This window comes from Canis lupus, chromosome 23, assembly GCF_011100685.1.
Source record: "Canis lupus familiaris isolate Mischka breed German Shepherd chromosome 23, alternate assembly UU_Cfam_GSD_1.0, whole genome shotgun sequence".
NCBI classification, from domain to species: Eukaryota; Metazoa; Chordata; class Mammalia; order Carnivora; family Canidae; genus Canis; species Canis lupus.
In genome coordinates, this window is record NC_049244.1 from 36,314,041 (window position 1) to 36,329,435 (window position 15,395).

The 15,395-nt window shown below is 46.9% G+C and overlaps 1 protein-coding gene across 11 annotated transcripts in view; it reads right to left on the minus strand.

Annotated features, from left to right (window-relative positions):
* The window catches only part of NMNAT3 (nicotinamide nucleotide adenylyltransferase 3), a 114,524-nt gene that overhangs the window by 64,976 nt on the left and 34,153 nt on the right, over window positions 1–15,395 (minus strand). For 5 of the 11 annotated variants that reach the window (XM_038571048.1, XM_038571046.1, XM_038571045.1 and 2 more), the window contains exon 1: window positions 12,629–12,717. The exons of 5 other annotated variants lie outside the window; for them this stretch is intronic. In XM_038571048.1, the coding sequence (XP_038426976.1) occupies window positions 12,629–12,638 (10 nt within the window). In that variant the 5' untranslated portion in view covers window positions 12,639–12,717. Of the gene's footprint in view, window positions 1–12,628; window positions 12,718–15,395 lie in introns of those variants that run through there. One more of the 11 variants, XM_038571044.1, reaches the window with a different exon arrangement.

Sequence of the window (15,395 nt, forward strand, 5' to 3'; positions counted from 1 at the left end):
CTGGTCCACCCTCTTGTCTCCACACAGGGGATTTCAGGGCCAGGGTGAGATTAAAGGGAAGCAGAAAACAGCACACTCCAGGGCACACTGGCAGACATGGCTCTCCTGCCTCTGAGATGCTGCCTTCTGGAGTGAGAAGCTCCACTGGAGAGTTAGGCCCTTTTCTGACTCCTAGTTTTACCTCTTACTAGCTGTGTGATGTAGAGCAAATCGGTCCCTCTGTGAGCTGCAGTCCCCTCACATGCAAGATGAGGATAATATTTCCCCTTACAGGGTAGTTGTGAGGATAAATGAGCTATGTATGGGAAGTCTGGTGTAGAAGAAGCGTTTAGTAGATTACTGTGGCTGTGGTGATGATCATGCCCATAATGAAATGGGTGCTGCAGCTGCTGACCATGACAAGGGAGGAGGGGGAGGGTGGAAGGGAGAGAGGAGGTGGCCTCCGGTGATCCTCATCACCTAGTACTCACCTGCAGTCCCCTCCCCTTGAGTGTGGGCTGGGCCTAGTAACTAAATAGAATACAGGAAAAGAGCGGACTTTTACTTTGGAGAGGTTACAGAAAGTTCTCTGGCTTCCCTCCTTTTTTCCTGCTTGCTCACCCTGATGAAGCCAGCTATCTTGTTGTGAGTTGCCTCACAGGGAGACCCACGGGGCAAGGAACTAAAGGAGACCTCTGGTGCCAAGAGCCTGTAAGGAATTAAATCTTGCTAACAAGCACATTAGTGAATGTGCAAGTGGGTCATTCCCCAATCAAATGTTCAGATGAGGCTGCAGGCCTGTGAGCATCTTCATCGCAGCCTTTTGAGAGACTCTGAGCCTGACCCACAGAAACTATGAGATAATAAATGTGTAATATTTTAACCTGCTAAATTTTGGGTTAATTTGTTAAGTGGCAAGGGGGTAACTAATATGGTGGCCAACAGGGAAAACGCATTCACTTTCTTCCTTTCATTCTAGCTATGGTGTCTTTCGCTGTAATTCTGCAGTTGCAGGGGTAAATGTGGAGAGTTCTCATTCACTGGAACCTGAACTCTTTTTATCTAAGGAAACTGTTTTAATCTGGCCTTTGTCGTCTGCTTCTCCAAATCCAATGCAGCTGCCTACTTTTAGACTCTTTGTCATGCAAGAAACAAATATCCTCTATTTGTTTAAGCCACTGAAGTTAGGCTTCTGGGACTTTTAGCCAAATGCTACAAAGGCTGGGACTTACATCCAACCACTGCCTGCCTCAAACTTTATACTCTAGCAACACTGAAGTACTTGTCAGTGGTTTCTTTGTAAGCTCCTCATGGCTTCTTGCTTCAAGCCTTTGTACATGTTATTTCACTTTCCTCCAACTAAAATATCCCCAGCACACCCCAATCTGTTAAGATTCAACTCGGGTAATCACATTATTTGTGACTTCAATCACTATTTTTTGACTGCCTGCTAGGTGCCTGTATCAGTTAGGGATGCATTTGGCTACAAGTCCCAGAAGCCTAAAACTTTAGTGGCTTGAACAAACAGAGGTTATTTGTTTCTCGCATGACAAGAAGTCTAAGTAGGCAGCTGCTATTAGGTCACTGGCTCAACAAGGACCTGCAATTCTCTCAGCTTTTCCCTCATGGTCACAAGATTGCTGCTGTAGCTGCAGCCATCATGAAAATGTACAAGGCAAGAAGGAGCAAAGAGCTCTACTAGACTGGTTGTCCCTCTTAATCCAAAACAGAAGGGCTTTTTCAGAACCACCCTGTAGATTTTGCTTCTTATTCGCCCCAACTAGATCACACATGGCTCCTCTTGCTGCCAGAGAGGCAGGAAAAGCAAGTATGTAGCTTTACATGCTCTCCCGTGGGAAGCAGCAAGGAAAAGGGAATTGGAAATAGGATTAGCTCATGTACAGGGTCTGCCACAGAGTTGGGGATACATGGAGACATGGAGCTGACTGTGTACAAGGCTGCCGAGGTGGCTTTTCTGACAGCTAGCTCAGGTCAGCTGATCTATGTCCTACCCTCAGTAAATCATATAGCACATCCTATTGAAAAAATTGCTTTTGTTTCTTTCCTACCCACCAGACAACAAGCTCATTGGGAACAGGAGTGGTGTTTCCTTCATCTCTAGATCCCAGCTTCAAGCACAGTGCCTGGCCCAGAATAGGGCTCAGTGAAGACTAAAAAGGGTACTGGCTAGCTGCAGAGGGGACATGTGTCCTGGTAGGGGAAAGGCCTAATGCACCCTCCTAATATAGAGAAGTTGTTCTGGATGTATTCTGAGGTAGAGCATATAGATAAAAAACCTCTCAACCTAGGGGGGGCTATGGTTTCTTCAAGCTTCCTTTAAGGCAGCAGGAACACCCCCTACTGCGTGAGAAGAAAGCGGTCTGCAAGCTACTGCTGCTAGCTTCTTCCCAGGGAGGTTGGATGGTTTAATGAGATATTATTTGCAGAGTATGCTTAGCTATTCACAAGAGCAGCCTTGTGATGAGTGTATCTGAAGAGGCTGGCTGTTGTTCACAACTATTATGAAGCCTTTCAAAGTTCTATTTCATTTTGACAAAATATAATTTTGTAGAGCCATTAAAACATGTAACTGCAGCATCTTAGGTAACCTGGGGTTTTGATTCGTTTTTCAAAAGTTCCCAGAAACTGTAAATTAGATCATTTGTTTGAATGGTGGCATCAACAGCAATGAATTGTGATGTTGGGAAGAAGTGACATTTAATAGGTGTCTGTCTTTTCTTTCCTTGCCAGCAGCCCACCGAGCCACACTGCTCCAGAGTGGCTTAGCCTGACAACCGCAGCCGCGGCGGGAGGAGGCAATGAGAGCTTGTTTCCAGGCTCAGGAATGATATCGGGGTTCCTGCCTCACTTGTATACTCTTGCCTCAACTAAACACCCTCTCAAACCCAAACCCAGAGAGATACAGTGTCGGCCTTAGAATGGACTAACTCCAGGGGCCACCAGGAGAATAAACCAGGCTCTGATTTGAGTGCAGGTCTCTCTCGTCAGACACGAGGACAGATGCACGCGAGTGACTCATCTGCCCTGCCATCTAGCACTATCTAGTGAGACAAAGCAAGTGTGGGAGACTTTTGCTATCAGGAAAGGCTTCTCATCAATAAGCATTTAACTGGGGGCGCGGGGGGCGGGGGTAGTGGCCCACAGAGTGAGCAATAATTGCTGCTGAAGGACTTAACAAGTTGAGAAGGAGGCATACGTGGCCTTCTCGGAATTTATCATTAAACCAGAGACAAGGCCCAATGCACTGGGCCTTCCACAGATCGAAACTGACCTTTCTGGCTTCCAAGAGGCACTTGAGACCCCTTGCCAACATCCCACTTCCGCTGAACACCTAAGTCAAACAAGACATTCCTGCCCTGGGGTGCCTTCGTCAGTCAGGATCCCATCGGCAGGGATACACCGACTTCCTGCCTGCTGGCACCAAGGGCATCCATCCCTCTGCTCTGGAGAGCTGGAAGCCACCAGCTGCTGCTTTGACAGGGAGAGGCTTTGCTGGTGTGATTAAACTCGGGATCTTGAAAGAGGGAGGTTTGCCTGGATTATCCAGGTGGACCCAGTTTTATCATGAGGGTAAATAAGGAGGAGGAAGGGGGGGGGTCAGATATAGAAAGATGGAAGGGCCAAAGTGACAATCAGAAAGGAAGGTTCTATGCTGCTGACTTTGAAAGAGGAAGGGGCTGTGCACCAAGCAGTGCAAGTGGCCTCCAGAAGCTGGAATTGGCAAGGGAACAGATTCTCCCCCAGAGCTTCAGAGGGAATGCAGCCCCTTCTGACACCTTGCTTTCAGACTTCTGCTTCTAGAACTGTAAGAAAATAAAACCGTGTTGCTTTAAACTAGCAATTAATGGCAATTTGTTGTAGCAGCCATAGGAAACGAATACACTCACCTATGTGGGGGCAGGCTCTCTCCAGTGACCTCAAGCCGGGGGCAAGGAAAGTGAAGAACTGAGCCAGCGATGAGGGTACTGAAGGGGGCATCAGGCAGAGGGACCAGCATGGCAAAGGCCCAGAAACCACCACTAGGGTGGGTGATGAACTAAAAAAGCACAGCCACGCGGTGTGGGTGACTCAGGATCCAGGCTGCAGAGGGTGTAAGGATCCTGCAGGCCCCTAGGGGGTCTCCTGAGACTTGATTTTATTCCTCAGGCAATGAGAAACCTCTGAAGATTGTAAACGAGGGTGTGTCTTACTCCTATTTCTGTTTCAGAAACAGCTCTCAGGTGCTCCCCGGAGAGTGCGTCCGGGAAGCCCCGGGGTGGCTACTTCCAGGACCCTGGGGAAGGGCAGGCAATTCCGCAGCACCCCTGCCCCCAGGACGGCCTTTCCTGCTGCCTACATTTCACTCCAATCACCCAGCAACGTGATGCCAGCCGATGCCCCGCATGCACCAAATTCTAACTAAGTGTGCACCCTTCGGCCCATTTGTCACAGGCCATCACTGAGACACAGAAAGGAAAGGCGAGCCAGGAAGGTTAAGTGCCGTCGCTGCAGATGCAATGTGCTAATGCTCATCGCTTGGGAGGCAGTCAATTTACCTTTCCCTGCGGTGAGCGCCTCTAACAGGACCCGGCCCGGGAAAGTGGCTGCAAACATCCCTGTTTATTATAGACATAAAGCAGATGGCTTCAGGCAGAATGGAAATGGATTCTACAAACATCTTTCATTACACAGACCTCTTGACCGGACTCCTCATCTTAAAGAAAACAAGAGATGCGGTTTGTATTTCTGGGGTTGACGAGCACATTTTTCAGGACCTAGGGAAATCATTTCCATCTGCACGGGCATGTCAACTTCTCCAGGGCAATCAACCTTCACGCGAACTCTGGGCACTTTTTCTTTTCAACTTTGTTGGATTCACCCGCCGTTGCTATGGGCACACGGTGCTGCGAGGAACAAAAGCAAAGCGAGCCTTCTCTGTCCCTGCAAGGATCCTCCGCCAGCCACCTCTCCACGGAAACAAACATGCCAATTAAGCACTCGTCCTAATTATGAGACTCCCAGGAAAGCAAGCAGCCTGGCTCTTCGGTTTTGAGAACTTTCAAAAGATCTGAAGGAGCACGAGGAACGGAAGGAATGAGGTCTCTTGCAACCCCACACTCAGGAGTTGGGGTGAATTCCGATTGCTGCACGAAGGTGGAAGGGAGCCACAGCTACTGGGTTTACCGAGTGAAAGGCTAGGCGTGGTGCTAAACTTTACACACCTCGGTGCTGGTTCTTTAAACAGGCTTAGAAGGAAAGGGTCCGGGCCTGCGTTCTGGTCAAGAGCCTAATCAACGTCTCTGAGCCTCAGCGAGCCACACGCAAGACAGAGGTAAATCACCTACCTCCTAGGTCAGGCGTGGGGGTTACCGGAGTTGCCCCACGGAGCACAGTACTTGGCCCATAGGGGGTTCTCCAGAAATTTTAGCTCCTCTTTCCTTTCATTATGTTTAAAGCAGAACTCACCATCCCCACCTCCACCTGCTTGTTCACTGTTCCTGCAGTCACCCGTGATCACACCTGGCAGCCTTGGGAACCACGTCAGCACCCACCTGCCTATAAGGCATCTCTTCCAGACCAGCCTGGCCTGGGAGCTGTTCCCACAGCAGAACGCTCCCGAGGAGGCCACCCACACACACTGCTGCTTTGTCTTCCACCTAGCTCCAAGTGTAACAACTCAGCTCTGAGCATCACTTGTCCCTGGAGTTAAGACTCGATCGTGAGAAATGGGTAGTTTAGTGTCATGCTGGTAGAAATAACATCTGATGAGTAAATATGCTCCAGGTCACATTGAAGGAACAGAAAAGGTAGGAGAGGGAACAGAAGATGAGAAGAAGTGCCTGGCATCTCCTGTGAGGAGTGCGAAGTAGCAGATAAATAAAATCACAACCCACCAGTGTCTTCGAGGCACAGGGCTAAATCAAACCTGGCCCCTATGCTCAAGAAGGTTATAGTCTGGCAGGAAGAACAAACCATGAGGAGCCCAGGTGGGACAGAGTCTGCTGGGAACCTCCCAATATCCATTTCTGCCCTTTTCTCTTTAGTAACAGTCTCTGTCTTTAGCTGGCAGGTTACCACATTCCCCAGTCTCTGCAGTAGGGTAAGGCCATCCATGTGCCTAAGGTCTGGCCAAAGATCTGGGAACAGAAATGCCGTGTGATACTTCCAGAACCCTCTTGAAATGGGAAAGGTTTGTGCTTCTCTTCTGCAGTCCTGCTGTCTAGAATGTGAAGGCTGGAGCATGGTAGCTATACTGGACCAACTCCGAGTTTGGCAGAGAATAAGCCAAGAGAAAGCCGGGACCTTAACGACCAGGAAGCTACCATACCAGTCCCAAGCTGCCTAGGTTTCTCTATCCTGGGGGAGAAATAATCTTCTAAGTCACCATCATTTTCTATTTTTCAGTTATATGCAGCTAAACCTAATTCTAACTGATAGACTGATACCTAATGAATGTTTATTGAACTAGTGTATAAAGAAATGAAAAAGTGTGTCAACTTTTAGAAGTTTCTACTGCCCCAGTTAAACCTGTTTTATATGCAGAAACTCAAATGGGTATTGGTTGAAAGGGAAAATACACCTTAGGAAAAAAAATCTACCATAACTTAATTTTTTATATGAATTTTTCATGGGAGGAAAAATCCTTACTCAGGACTCTAGAAGGCTAAAATGTGCAGCAGTGAATCTGAGCTTTTCTGTAGATCACAAAAACCAGGCTCCTCTGTCCTATCTCCTTCCCCCCCCCAAAAAAAACAGATTCATTATGGTGTGCTGTTGCACTCTGCTTTGAGTGGGCATTTGCCATATGGCTTGGCAGTTTAATGGTTTTCTGATACTTGACAAAAATGAAGCACAATCATTTTGCAAGGAGTTTGTGTTCCTAGATGGGCCTTTTCCAAATAACAGCTGTGCCTCAAAATTGAGTTACTCAAATTGCAATTTGTGGACACAATACTCAAACATTTACAAGTGAGCAAAACCTCAAATCACTTGGGCTATTTCCAGGCTTCAGAGTTTATGAAGTTTTTAGCAATGTTATGAGTGTGCAGCTGTCAACAAACTCAAGCCAAAGTCTCTCAACCACCAGATTCCGCAGGCAGTAGGGATGTCCTACTTAGCAGCAGGACATGTGCTGCCGACCACAAACCCTCGGGAGAGAAAGAACACGAGGGAAGGAAGCTGCATCCTAAAGCCCGCAGATCAAATCCCTATGCCTTTCTCTCTACTCCCTGCCATGCTGTACAGATGATACCAAATCTACAGCTCTAGCCCTGACCTTGCTTATGGGCCCCGACAGGTCCAGGGATGTCCACCTGGCATTGGCTTGAAAACAAGGCACACAAACTTGGATTGAAAGCCATCCAACAAGACTTCCTGAGTGACCTTGAGTTTATCAGTCTGGAGAGTCCAGATGAGGTACACTGACAATCCCCAAATCACAGGGACTTAAAACAATAAAAGTTTGTTTCCTACTCCTATTTATGTGAACATCCCATGCTGGTTGGGGCTCTGTTCTCTTTCTCCCTCAGTCCAGGACTCAAGCTGATGGAGTAGCCACTACCTGGAATATGGTCAGTTTGTAGCAGAGGGAAATAAAAGGGACCCAGAACGTTCTTCACCAGCAACTATATTGTATAGCTGGCTCGAACTGGCACATGTCACTGCTAACAACCTCACCCAACTTCAGTGAGTTAGAAAATATAGTCCAACTCTAGCTCTCCACCTTCAGGACACAGAAATATCTGGAGAATAGCCTTGTGCCTACTCCAGTGAATTAATCAACCACTCTGAGCTTCAGTGACCCATCTGGAAAATGGGGATAATTACACACACCTCCTCAGATTGTTACAAAGGTTAATCAGAGTTGACCCACGCAGAGCACTTAGAACAGTGGCTGGCAGAGGAGAAAGTTCTCTGGAAATACCTGCTCCTTTCCTTGCCCTCAAAACAGAAATCTCAATCTCCCACACCTGCTTCCAGCTGCCCCAACCCTTTGTCTGAAGAAGATTCCACTATTTTTCTAGTCACTTTCAATCAAAACATGCCAATTAGCTATGACGTCTCTTCTTCATGTCCCCCGCAATATAGTGAACCTCCAAGTATGACCAATATTCCCCACATGAAGTCTTCACTTTCCATCACTGAGACTCACCCTACTACCAGATTTTATTATCATATTGTATAAGTTAGGATTTTTAAAAACTGCAAACAAGAGAAATGAACTCTGGTCATCCTAGTCCCCTTCCCCACCAAAGGCAAAGCAGTAAAGGAGCATGGAATCATCAGAAGGCCACCAGGCCATCACATAGAGTAAAGGAAGAGCTGAACATGAGATCTCAAGGTGGACAAGGGACAGGGTAGTGCCACAGCTCAGTCTGGACACAGTCCTATGGTACAGACATGGTCAGTGAGGCTCATCACACCAGTGTACAATGTTGTTCCGGGAGAGGGGCCACTGATGTGGGCTGGACATCCCCCCGCCCCACTGATAGCTTCCACATCTGGTGAGAGAAACTCTGGAATCATCTTCCCCCACCACTTTCGCCCCAATCTAACCCTTTCTCAATATGCTAAACAGATTAGTCCTAAAGTTTGGGTTAAGTCACTGTGATAAACTACTGAGTGTCTACCATGCACCAAACACTGTATAAAACCTGGGCCTTGGGGCACCTGGGTGGCTCAGTCAGTTAAGCATCTGCCTTTGGCTCAGGTCATGACCCCAGGGTCCTGAATTTGAGCCCCGTGTTGGGTTCCCCACTCTGCAGGGAGCCTGCTTCTCCCTCTCCCTCCTTCTCGCTGCTTCTCCTTCTCCCTCACCCACAGGCTCTCCCTGCTTGTATGCTCATTCTCTGTCAAATAAATAAAATCTAAAAAACAAAAAAACAAACCAGGACCTTGATTCCAAGCCAGGGATAAAATCTCCAGTAATTTGTTCTCCACTGGCATTTATTTGCTCAACCACATCCTTCATCTGGCATTAGAACATTGGAGATTTTAGCCCCCTTGGCCTCTCCTAATTGCTTCCTGATCACCCTTTCTATTCCCTACACATGCTCCTTGTCCTCCCCAAGCTGAGACCACCTGCTGTTCTCTGATGGGTCTTCTGAGCTTCCTATAGTAGCCCACCTAGAAGTCACTGTTCCATCCTCTGAACTTTTTTTTTTTTAAGATTTTATTTATTTATGCATGAAAGACACAGAGAGAGGCAGAGACATAGGCAGAGGGAGAAGCAGGCTCCCTACAGGGAGCCCAATGCGGGACTCAATCCCAGGATCTCGGGATCATGCCCTGAGCTGAAGGTGGACGCTCAACCTCTGAGCCACCCAGGTGTCCCCATCCTCTGACCTCTTAAAGGTGACACTCTGTCTATATTATTGAGTCCCTACTCTTTTCTTGCCTAACAGATTATAAATCCCCGAGGGCAGGGATCTCACGGGGTGTAACACAGAGTGGAACAGATACGGAATATTCACCTTAGTCTCTGGGGAACAAGGTAGAAATGAAAGGTAGATCAAAAAGAGAGCCAGAGAGCACTGGTCACCCCTGGCATGGTCTAGGCCGAAGCACCTCCAATCTTGCTTCCAATACCTAACACTTCTTGGCTTTTCCTATTTGCTTTACCTGATGCAGATTTGTCTCCTTATCTGGAGCATCAGCTCTCTTCTGGACTTGAATTGTGCTCTCACCCCATAAATTGTGTCTGCTGCCTTGGCTGGGCTCCAGGCAGGATCCTGATTTGCACCTTAGAGGCAGCATTTGATTCCTCTGTCCATTCCCTGCCTCTGCCCCTGCCAAAGCCAGGGTTCATGTCCAGGGCCCTGCTCCAGTCAGCAGTGGGCAATGAGCCACAGTTAGTGTTGGAAAAGCAGTCCCACAACCTCTACAGACCTCGGAGATTCCCTGTATGGCAGAAAAATGCAGAGCTGTCCATAATGATGGCAGGGGATGGCACCATGGCCCTTCTTGTGCTCAAAGAACAAAACTGGCAGCCATCTGGGCTCTTCTCTCTCCCTTGCCTTGACAGCCTGTCAGTTCCACCTTTGCAATATCTTTATTATCCATCCCTCTCTCAAACTCCACAATCCCTGCCTTGGATTGGGACTCATTATTTCTCAGTTGGACCTGACTGAACTCCTAACCTGCCCCCAGTGTCACCTCCTCTGCCCATCTCTGCTCAGTTGCCCAATGGATCTTTTTTTTTTTTTTTTTTTTTTTATTTATGATAGTCACAGAGAGAGAGAGAGAGGCGCGCAGAGACACAGGCAGAGGGAGAAGCAGGCTCCATGCACCGGGAGCCTGACGTGGGATTCGATCCCGGGTCTCCAGGATCGCGCCCTGGGCCAAAGGCAGGCGCCAAACCGCTGCGCCACCCAGGGATCCCCCCAATGGATCTTTTAACTGCATATATGGTTCCTGCTTCCCCTGGCACCCAGCTGCATTGTGGGTAATGAAACTCAGTGTAGCATGCATGTGCCTTATAGTCTGCCTATGACCTGTTTCATCAGCCTCATCACTTACCTTCCAACTCCCTCCCTGGGTCTGCTCCATCTAACTGCTTTCCATTCCATCCTAAGTACCCTTGAATGGAATTTTAGGGCCAGCCTTAAATTCAAATAAAAAAAACTTCTAACAAACAAGGCAACTTTGTTTAGCTTGCTTGCTCCTTCACTAAAAAAGAAAATAAGCTGCCATCAAGTTCCTCAAGGCAACAGGAGGTGACAAGAAGATCCCAAAATGCGTGGAAAGGTAGGAAGCTGTCCATGCTCTCCACGAAGGCAGAACCAACCAGTGGAGGCCCAGTGAGCCACAGCAGGGAACAAACAGGCAGGAGGCTTGCTGCTCAAGAACACGCGTTCACTTGGGAATTTCATTGGGCACAACACAACCACGTCCAGAGTGATCCTTTCCCATTTCATGTAATAGAATTTCCTCCAGAAACGATAAGCCAAGCAGCTCATCTTCCCTTCTTTATTGAGCTATAAGCAGACTGCCAGAGTCATGAGCAGATAACTGCAAATCTGGGCAGTGATCTATGAAATCAGAACAGACCTGGGTTTAGGGATGTGATTAATTAAAATTTTTAACCAAGTTCATCCCACATATATTTAATGTTATGCATAGGTGCTTTTGTGTTGGTTGGAAATTAGGCCCAAAGAGTGGGCAGTGCACCGAAATACCACAGTCCCCGGGATTCTTAAACGGACAAACCTTATTTTGTTTCTTCTTTTAGTTACTGCTTCAGAATCCACTAGCAGGACTATCAGATCATTCCCTGCCCGTGTCCCCACTAAAGCCCATGCATTTCTCCTGCACATGAGAATATGTGCAAACAGTGAAGGGCGTGGGGCACTTCATCTAGCCTTGAACTGAGGTTGCCTGTGCTTGCAGTTGGGGGACCTCTGCAATGGAAAAGGCTTGGCACTTATAAACTCTGCAACCTTGAACAAGCCCCCTTCCGTTTTCTATAGAATGAGGCTAACCCAAGCTCATCCACAGAGGCTGTGAAGATGAACTAAAGAGACACATTAGGACTACATCTCTTACGCTGCCTTCACAGGAGGGTGAAACTTTTCCATCGCGGAGTTAGGGAACAGGATTCGTATGTGCCAACCCTGCGTAAAGACACCAATGTCCATGGCAAATTCTTGAGTTCCTGCAGGAACGGGACAAGTGAAGCTGCTATTTGAGTGCATCCACCCCTGCACAGTACAAAAATCACAGATTTCTGGCCAACTCAGGCCTGGGTTGGGGCAGTTGAAGCAGCCCACCAGGTCTTACAAACACTCCAGCTGACCTGCATCAGGCCCCCTCCCACAAAGTCAAGACTTGTTGATTTACTTTACTATGTATGAATTTAAAAACCAGCAAAGGCATTAATATGCTTCTAAGATTTCTGAAGAAGTAATGTATTTATCTGGGACACACTTTGGCTGATGTCTCTTATAGGCTCCTGTGATCCATGAGTGTGCATGTCACAGCATGTGGCTGGAGCAGAGAGCCTGCCCAGAGGTCCAAACAAAGAGGGTCCCGGCCCCAGGGGAATGGGTGGGTTCCCAGGGCCTCAAGGTCAATGGGCAGAGCTAGAATCCAATCAGGCCAGAAGAACTAAAGAGTACTAGATGCCCAGAGGTGGGGGTGAAGCCAGATGCAGACATCTGGAGCTATCAACTCTAAAATTAAGACAGTGAAGCTTCATCCCACAGGCTTTTAGCTCATGTGAATTCTCTTACACGTGCTGGCCTCACTAAATCAGTAAAATAATAATTTAAGTGTAAAATAAAATATAGCCAAAATGAAATGATTTAAGCTCACTGTCTTCCATGAGCAGATGTTCCAGAGGGAGTGTGATGTGGCAAAGAATCTGCTGGTCCTTCCTGCAGCGCGGCAACTCCCCTTTCTCCTTGCTAAGAAACCTGATTTTGGGGACACCTGGGTGGCTCAGTCCATTAAGCCTTGGACTCTTGATTTTTGGCTCAGGTCATGATCTCAAGGTATTGAAATCAAGCCCCACGTGGGGCTCCATGCTCAGCAGGGAGTCTGCTTCTCTCCCTTTCTGCCTCTTCCCCCACTCACACACACACATTCTCTCTAAAATAAGTAAATCTTGACCAAAATATAAAACCAAAAAAAACCCAAAAAACCACCAAACCTGATTTCATTTGGCTTCAGAGACAAGGGGCACAGATCCAGATAGAAACCATAGCATCACAGCCACCGAGGCAGGCCACTTCCTTTGCCCCTGATTGGTCAGCACGATTATGTGACCCAGTCCTGACCAATAAGATCCAAGAGGCAGTGCCTGGAGGCCCATGGGAAAGATTTTGAAAATGCCATAACAGCAGTCCTTTTACTGCCCTTTCCTGGCCTGGATGCTGTGGTGTCGAGATGTGACACCTGGGCCTGCCACAGCCCTCCTGTGACCACGAAGGGAAGGCCTAGAGAACTGCCGCAGGGAAGGACAACCCAGAGACTTGGTCTCATTAAGTCGCTGCAATAACCTAGTACAGGCTCTCTCTAGACTTTATTATGTGAACTGCTAAAATATCTTTATTGCCATAGCTACTGCTGGCCATTTATTCAACTGCTTGTGTCCTCAAGCATCTAAACAGAACATCTCAGGAGGCTTTAGTTCTTGCTTCCCCTCAGAGCGTGAGCACTTTCATGTGATTCCAGTGTATAAAGACAGGTACTTCTACATCCCATGGCCTCTAAGGTCAAGGCGGCTGCTTCACCTGGGTTGTCACTGATGAGAGACTGCATCTGTGTTGGAAGATATCCGCTCTGTGGGACGTTGGGAGGGATGGCATGTTGAACTCCAATGTGGAGCTATACTGGGAATCTTCCAGGGACCGTTTTCAACAAACACAATTTTTGGTTGACACTGTGACCTCAGATCCTTGCCTCAGGGGAAGCTGCCTCCTGAGCCTCTTAACATACCCCTCTCAATTGCATTCACTGTTCCCATGGCACCAAATGCAGGACCTTTCTGAGGGTAGCTCTGTATCTCCTGGGACTTTTAACACCCTCAATGGCTCCGCAGGGAGACTGCCTTTGGTGTAGCCTCCTCGCTCCTCTCCACAGGTGGAGACAGCTGTGCCTTCCTAGTTTCAGTGCTGGCTACTTGCCTACAGTGCCTAAGGTGTCTGTGGTCCAACACAGCCTGCTGACTTGAGGAAGCCTGAACACACCCACACGCCATCTCTGTTTTGTTCCTACTGGTCTCTCTGCCTAGAATGCCCTGTCTACCCATTTCTACCTATCAGACTTTGCTCCTCCAGCACTTAGCACACATTAGGCCAACCGCATAAGGTCTCCTTAACTTGATAATGACAAAAAATAACCCAACTAAAAAATGGGCAAAGGACTTGAATAGACATTTCTCCCCAGAAGACACACAAATGACCAATAAGCACATGAAAAGATCAACATCACTAATCACTAGGGAAATGCAAATCAAAACTACTATGAGATACCACTTCACATACATTATGATGACTATTATAAAAAAAATAGAAAATAAGTGTTGTCAGAAATTGGAACCTTTGTGCACTGCTTGTGAACAGTGGAATACAAACTGGTGAAGCCCCTGTGGAAAACAGCATGGAGGTTCCTTCAAAGATTAAAAACGGAACTACTCTATGGTCCAGCAATCCTACTTCTGAGCATATACCCAAAAGAACTGAAAGCAGCCACATGAACAGATTCATGTGCATAGCAGCAATTACTCATAGTAGCCAAAAGGTGTAAGCAACCCAACTGTCCACAGATGGATAAACAAAATGCTTATATATATCATACATATTTTTCACACACACACAAACACACACACACACACACACACACACATAAAATTCACATACAGTGGCATATTATTCAGTCTTTAAAAGGAAAAAAATCTGGGACACCTGAGTGGCTCAGTGGTTGAGCATCTGCCTTCAGCTCAGGTCATGATCCTGGGGTCCTGGGATTGAGTCCCAAATCAGGCTCCTCAGAGGGAGCCTGCTTCTCCCTCTGCCTATTTCTCTGCCTCTCTCTGTATATCTCTCATGAATAAATAAAATCTTTTAAAAAGTAAAAAATAAAAGGAAAAAATCTGACATAAGTTACAACACGAGGACATTATGCTCCATTAAATAACTCAGTTGCAAAAAAAGATAACTACTGTATAATTCCATATATATTTGACTACCACCTGGAGTAGTCAAATTCATAGAGACGGTATAATGGTGGTTGCCAGGGGACGGAGGGAGGAGGGAATGGGGAGTTGTGTAGTGGGCATAGTTTCAGTTTTGCAACATGAAAGAGTTTTGGAAATGGTTGCACAACAGTATGAATGTACTTAACACTACTGAAGTATACACTTAAAAGTTGTTAAGATGGTAAATTCTTTGTTATATTACTTTACCACAGCTGTAAGTTTAAAATAAAGGTCTCCTTTGTTAAGTCTTCTCTGATAGCAGGCTCTGATTGCACTACATTGTTTATCCATCTGCCTTGATGCCCTCTTTTCTGTTCTTTCAGGATTGTTTTGAGACCTACCCAGTTGCTAAGCCAAAATAACCACAGAGAGAAGAGCCTGAGCCTTGACTGAATTGCTCCTAAAGCCTATATTTCCTAAGGCATTTCAATTACATGAACCAATAAATTCCCTTTCTAACATTAAGCTAGTTTGCGTTGGTGTCCTGTGACTTGCAACCAAAATCAGCCTAATTGAGATTATACTTGATTTGAAATACCAGAACACTAAGAATTAAAAAAAGACCCTCAAGATTTCTAGGGAATAAACAAAAGAAAGTTCATAGACAAAAGCTGAAAATAAGACTGGCATTTAACCCCTCATTTGCAACAGTAGATGCAAAAGACAACTTGCGATGCCTGCATACTTCTGAGAAAAGAGGACTTTGAATCTACCTAGA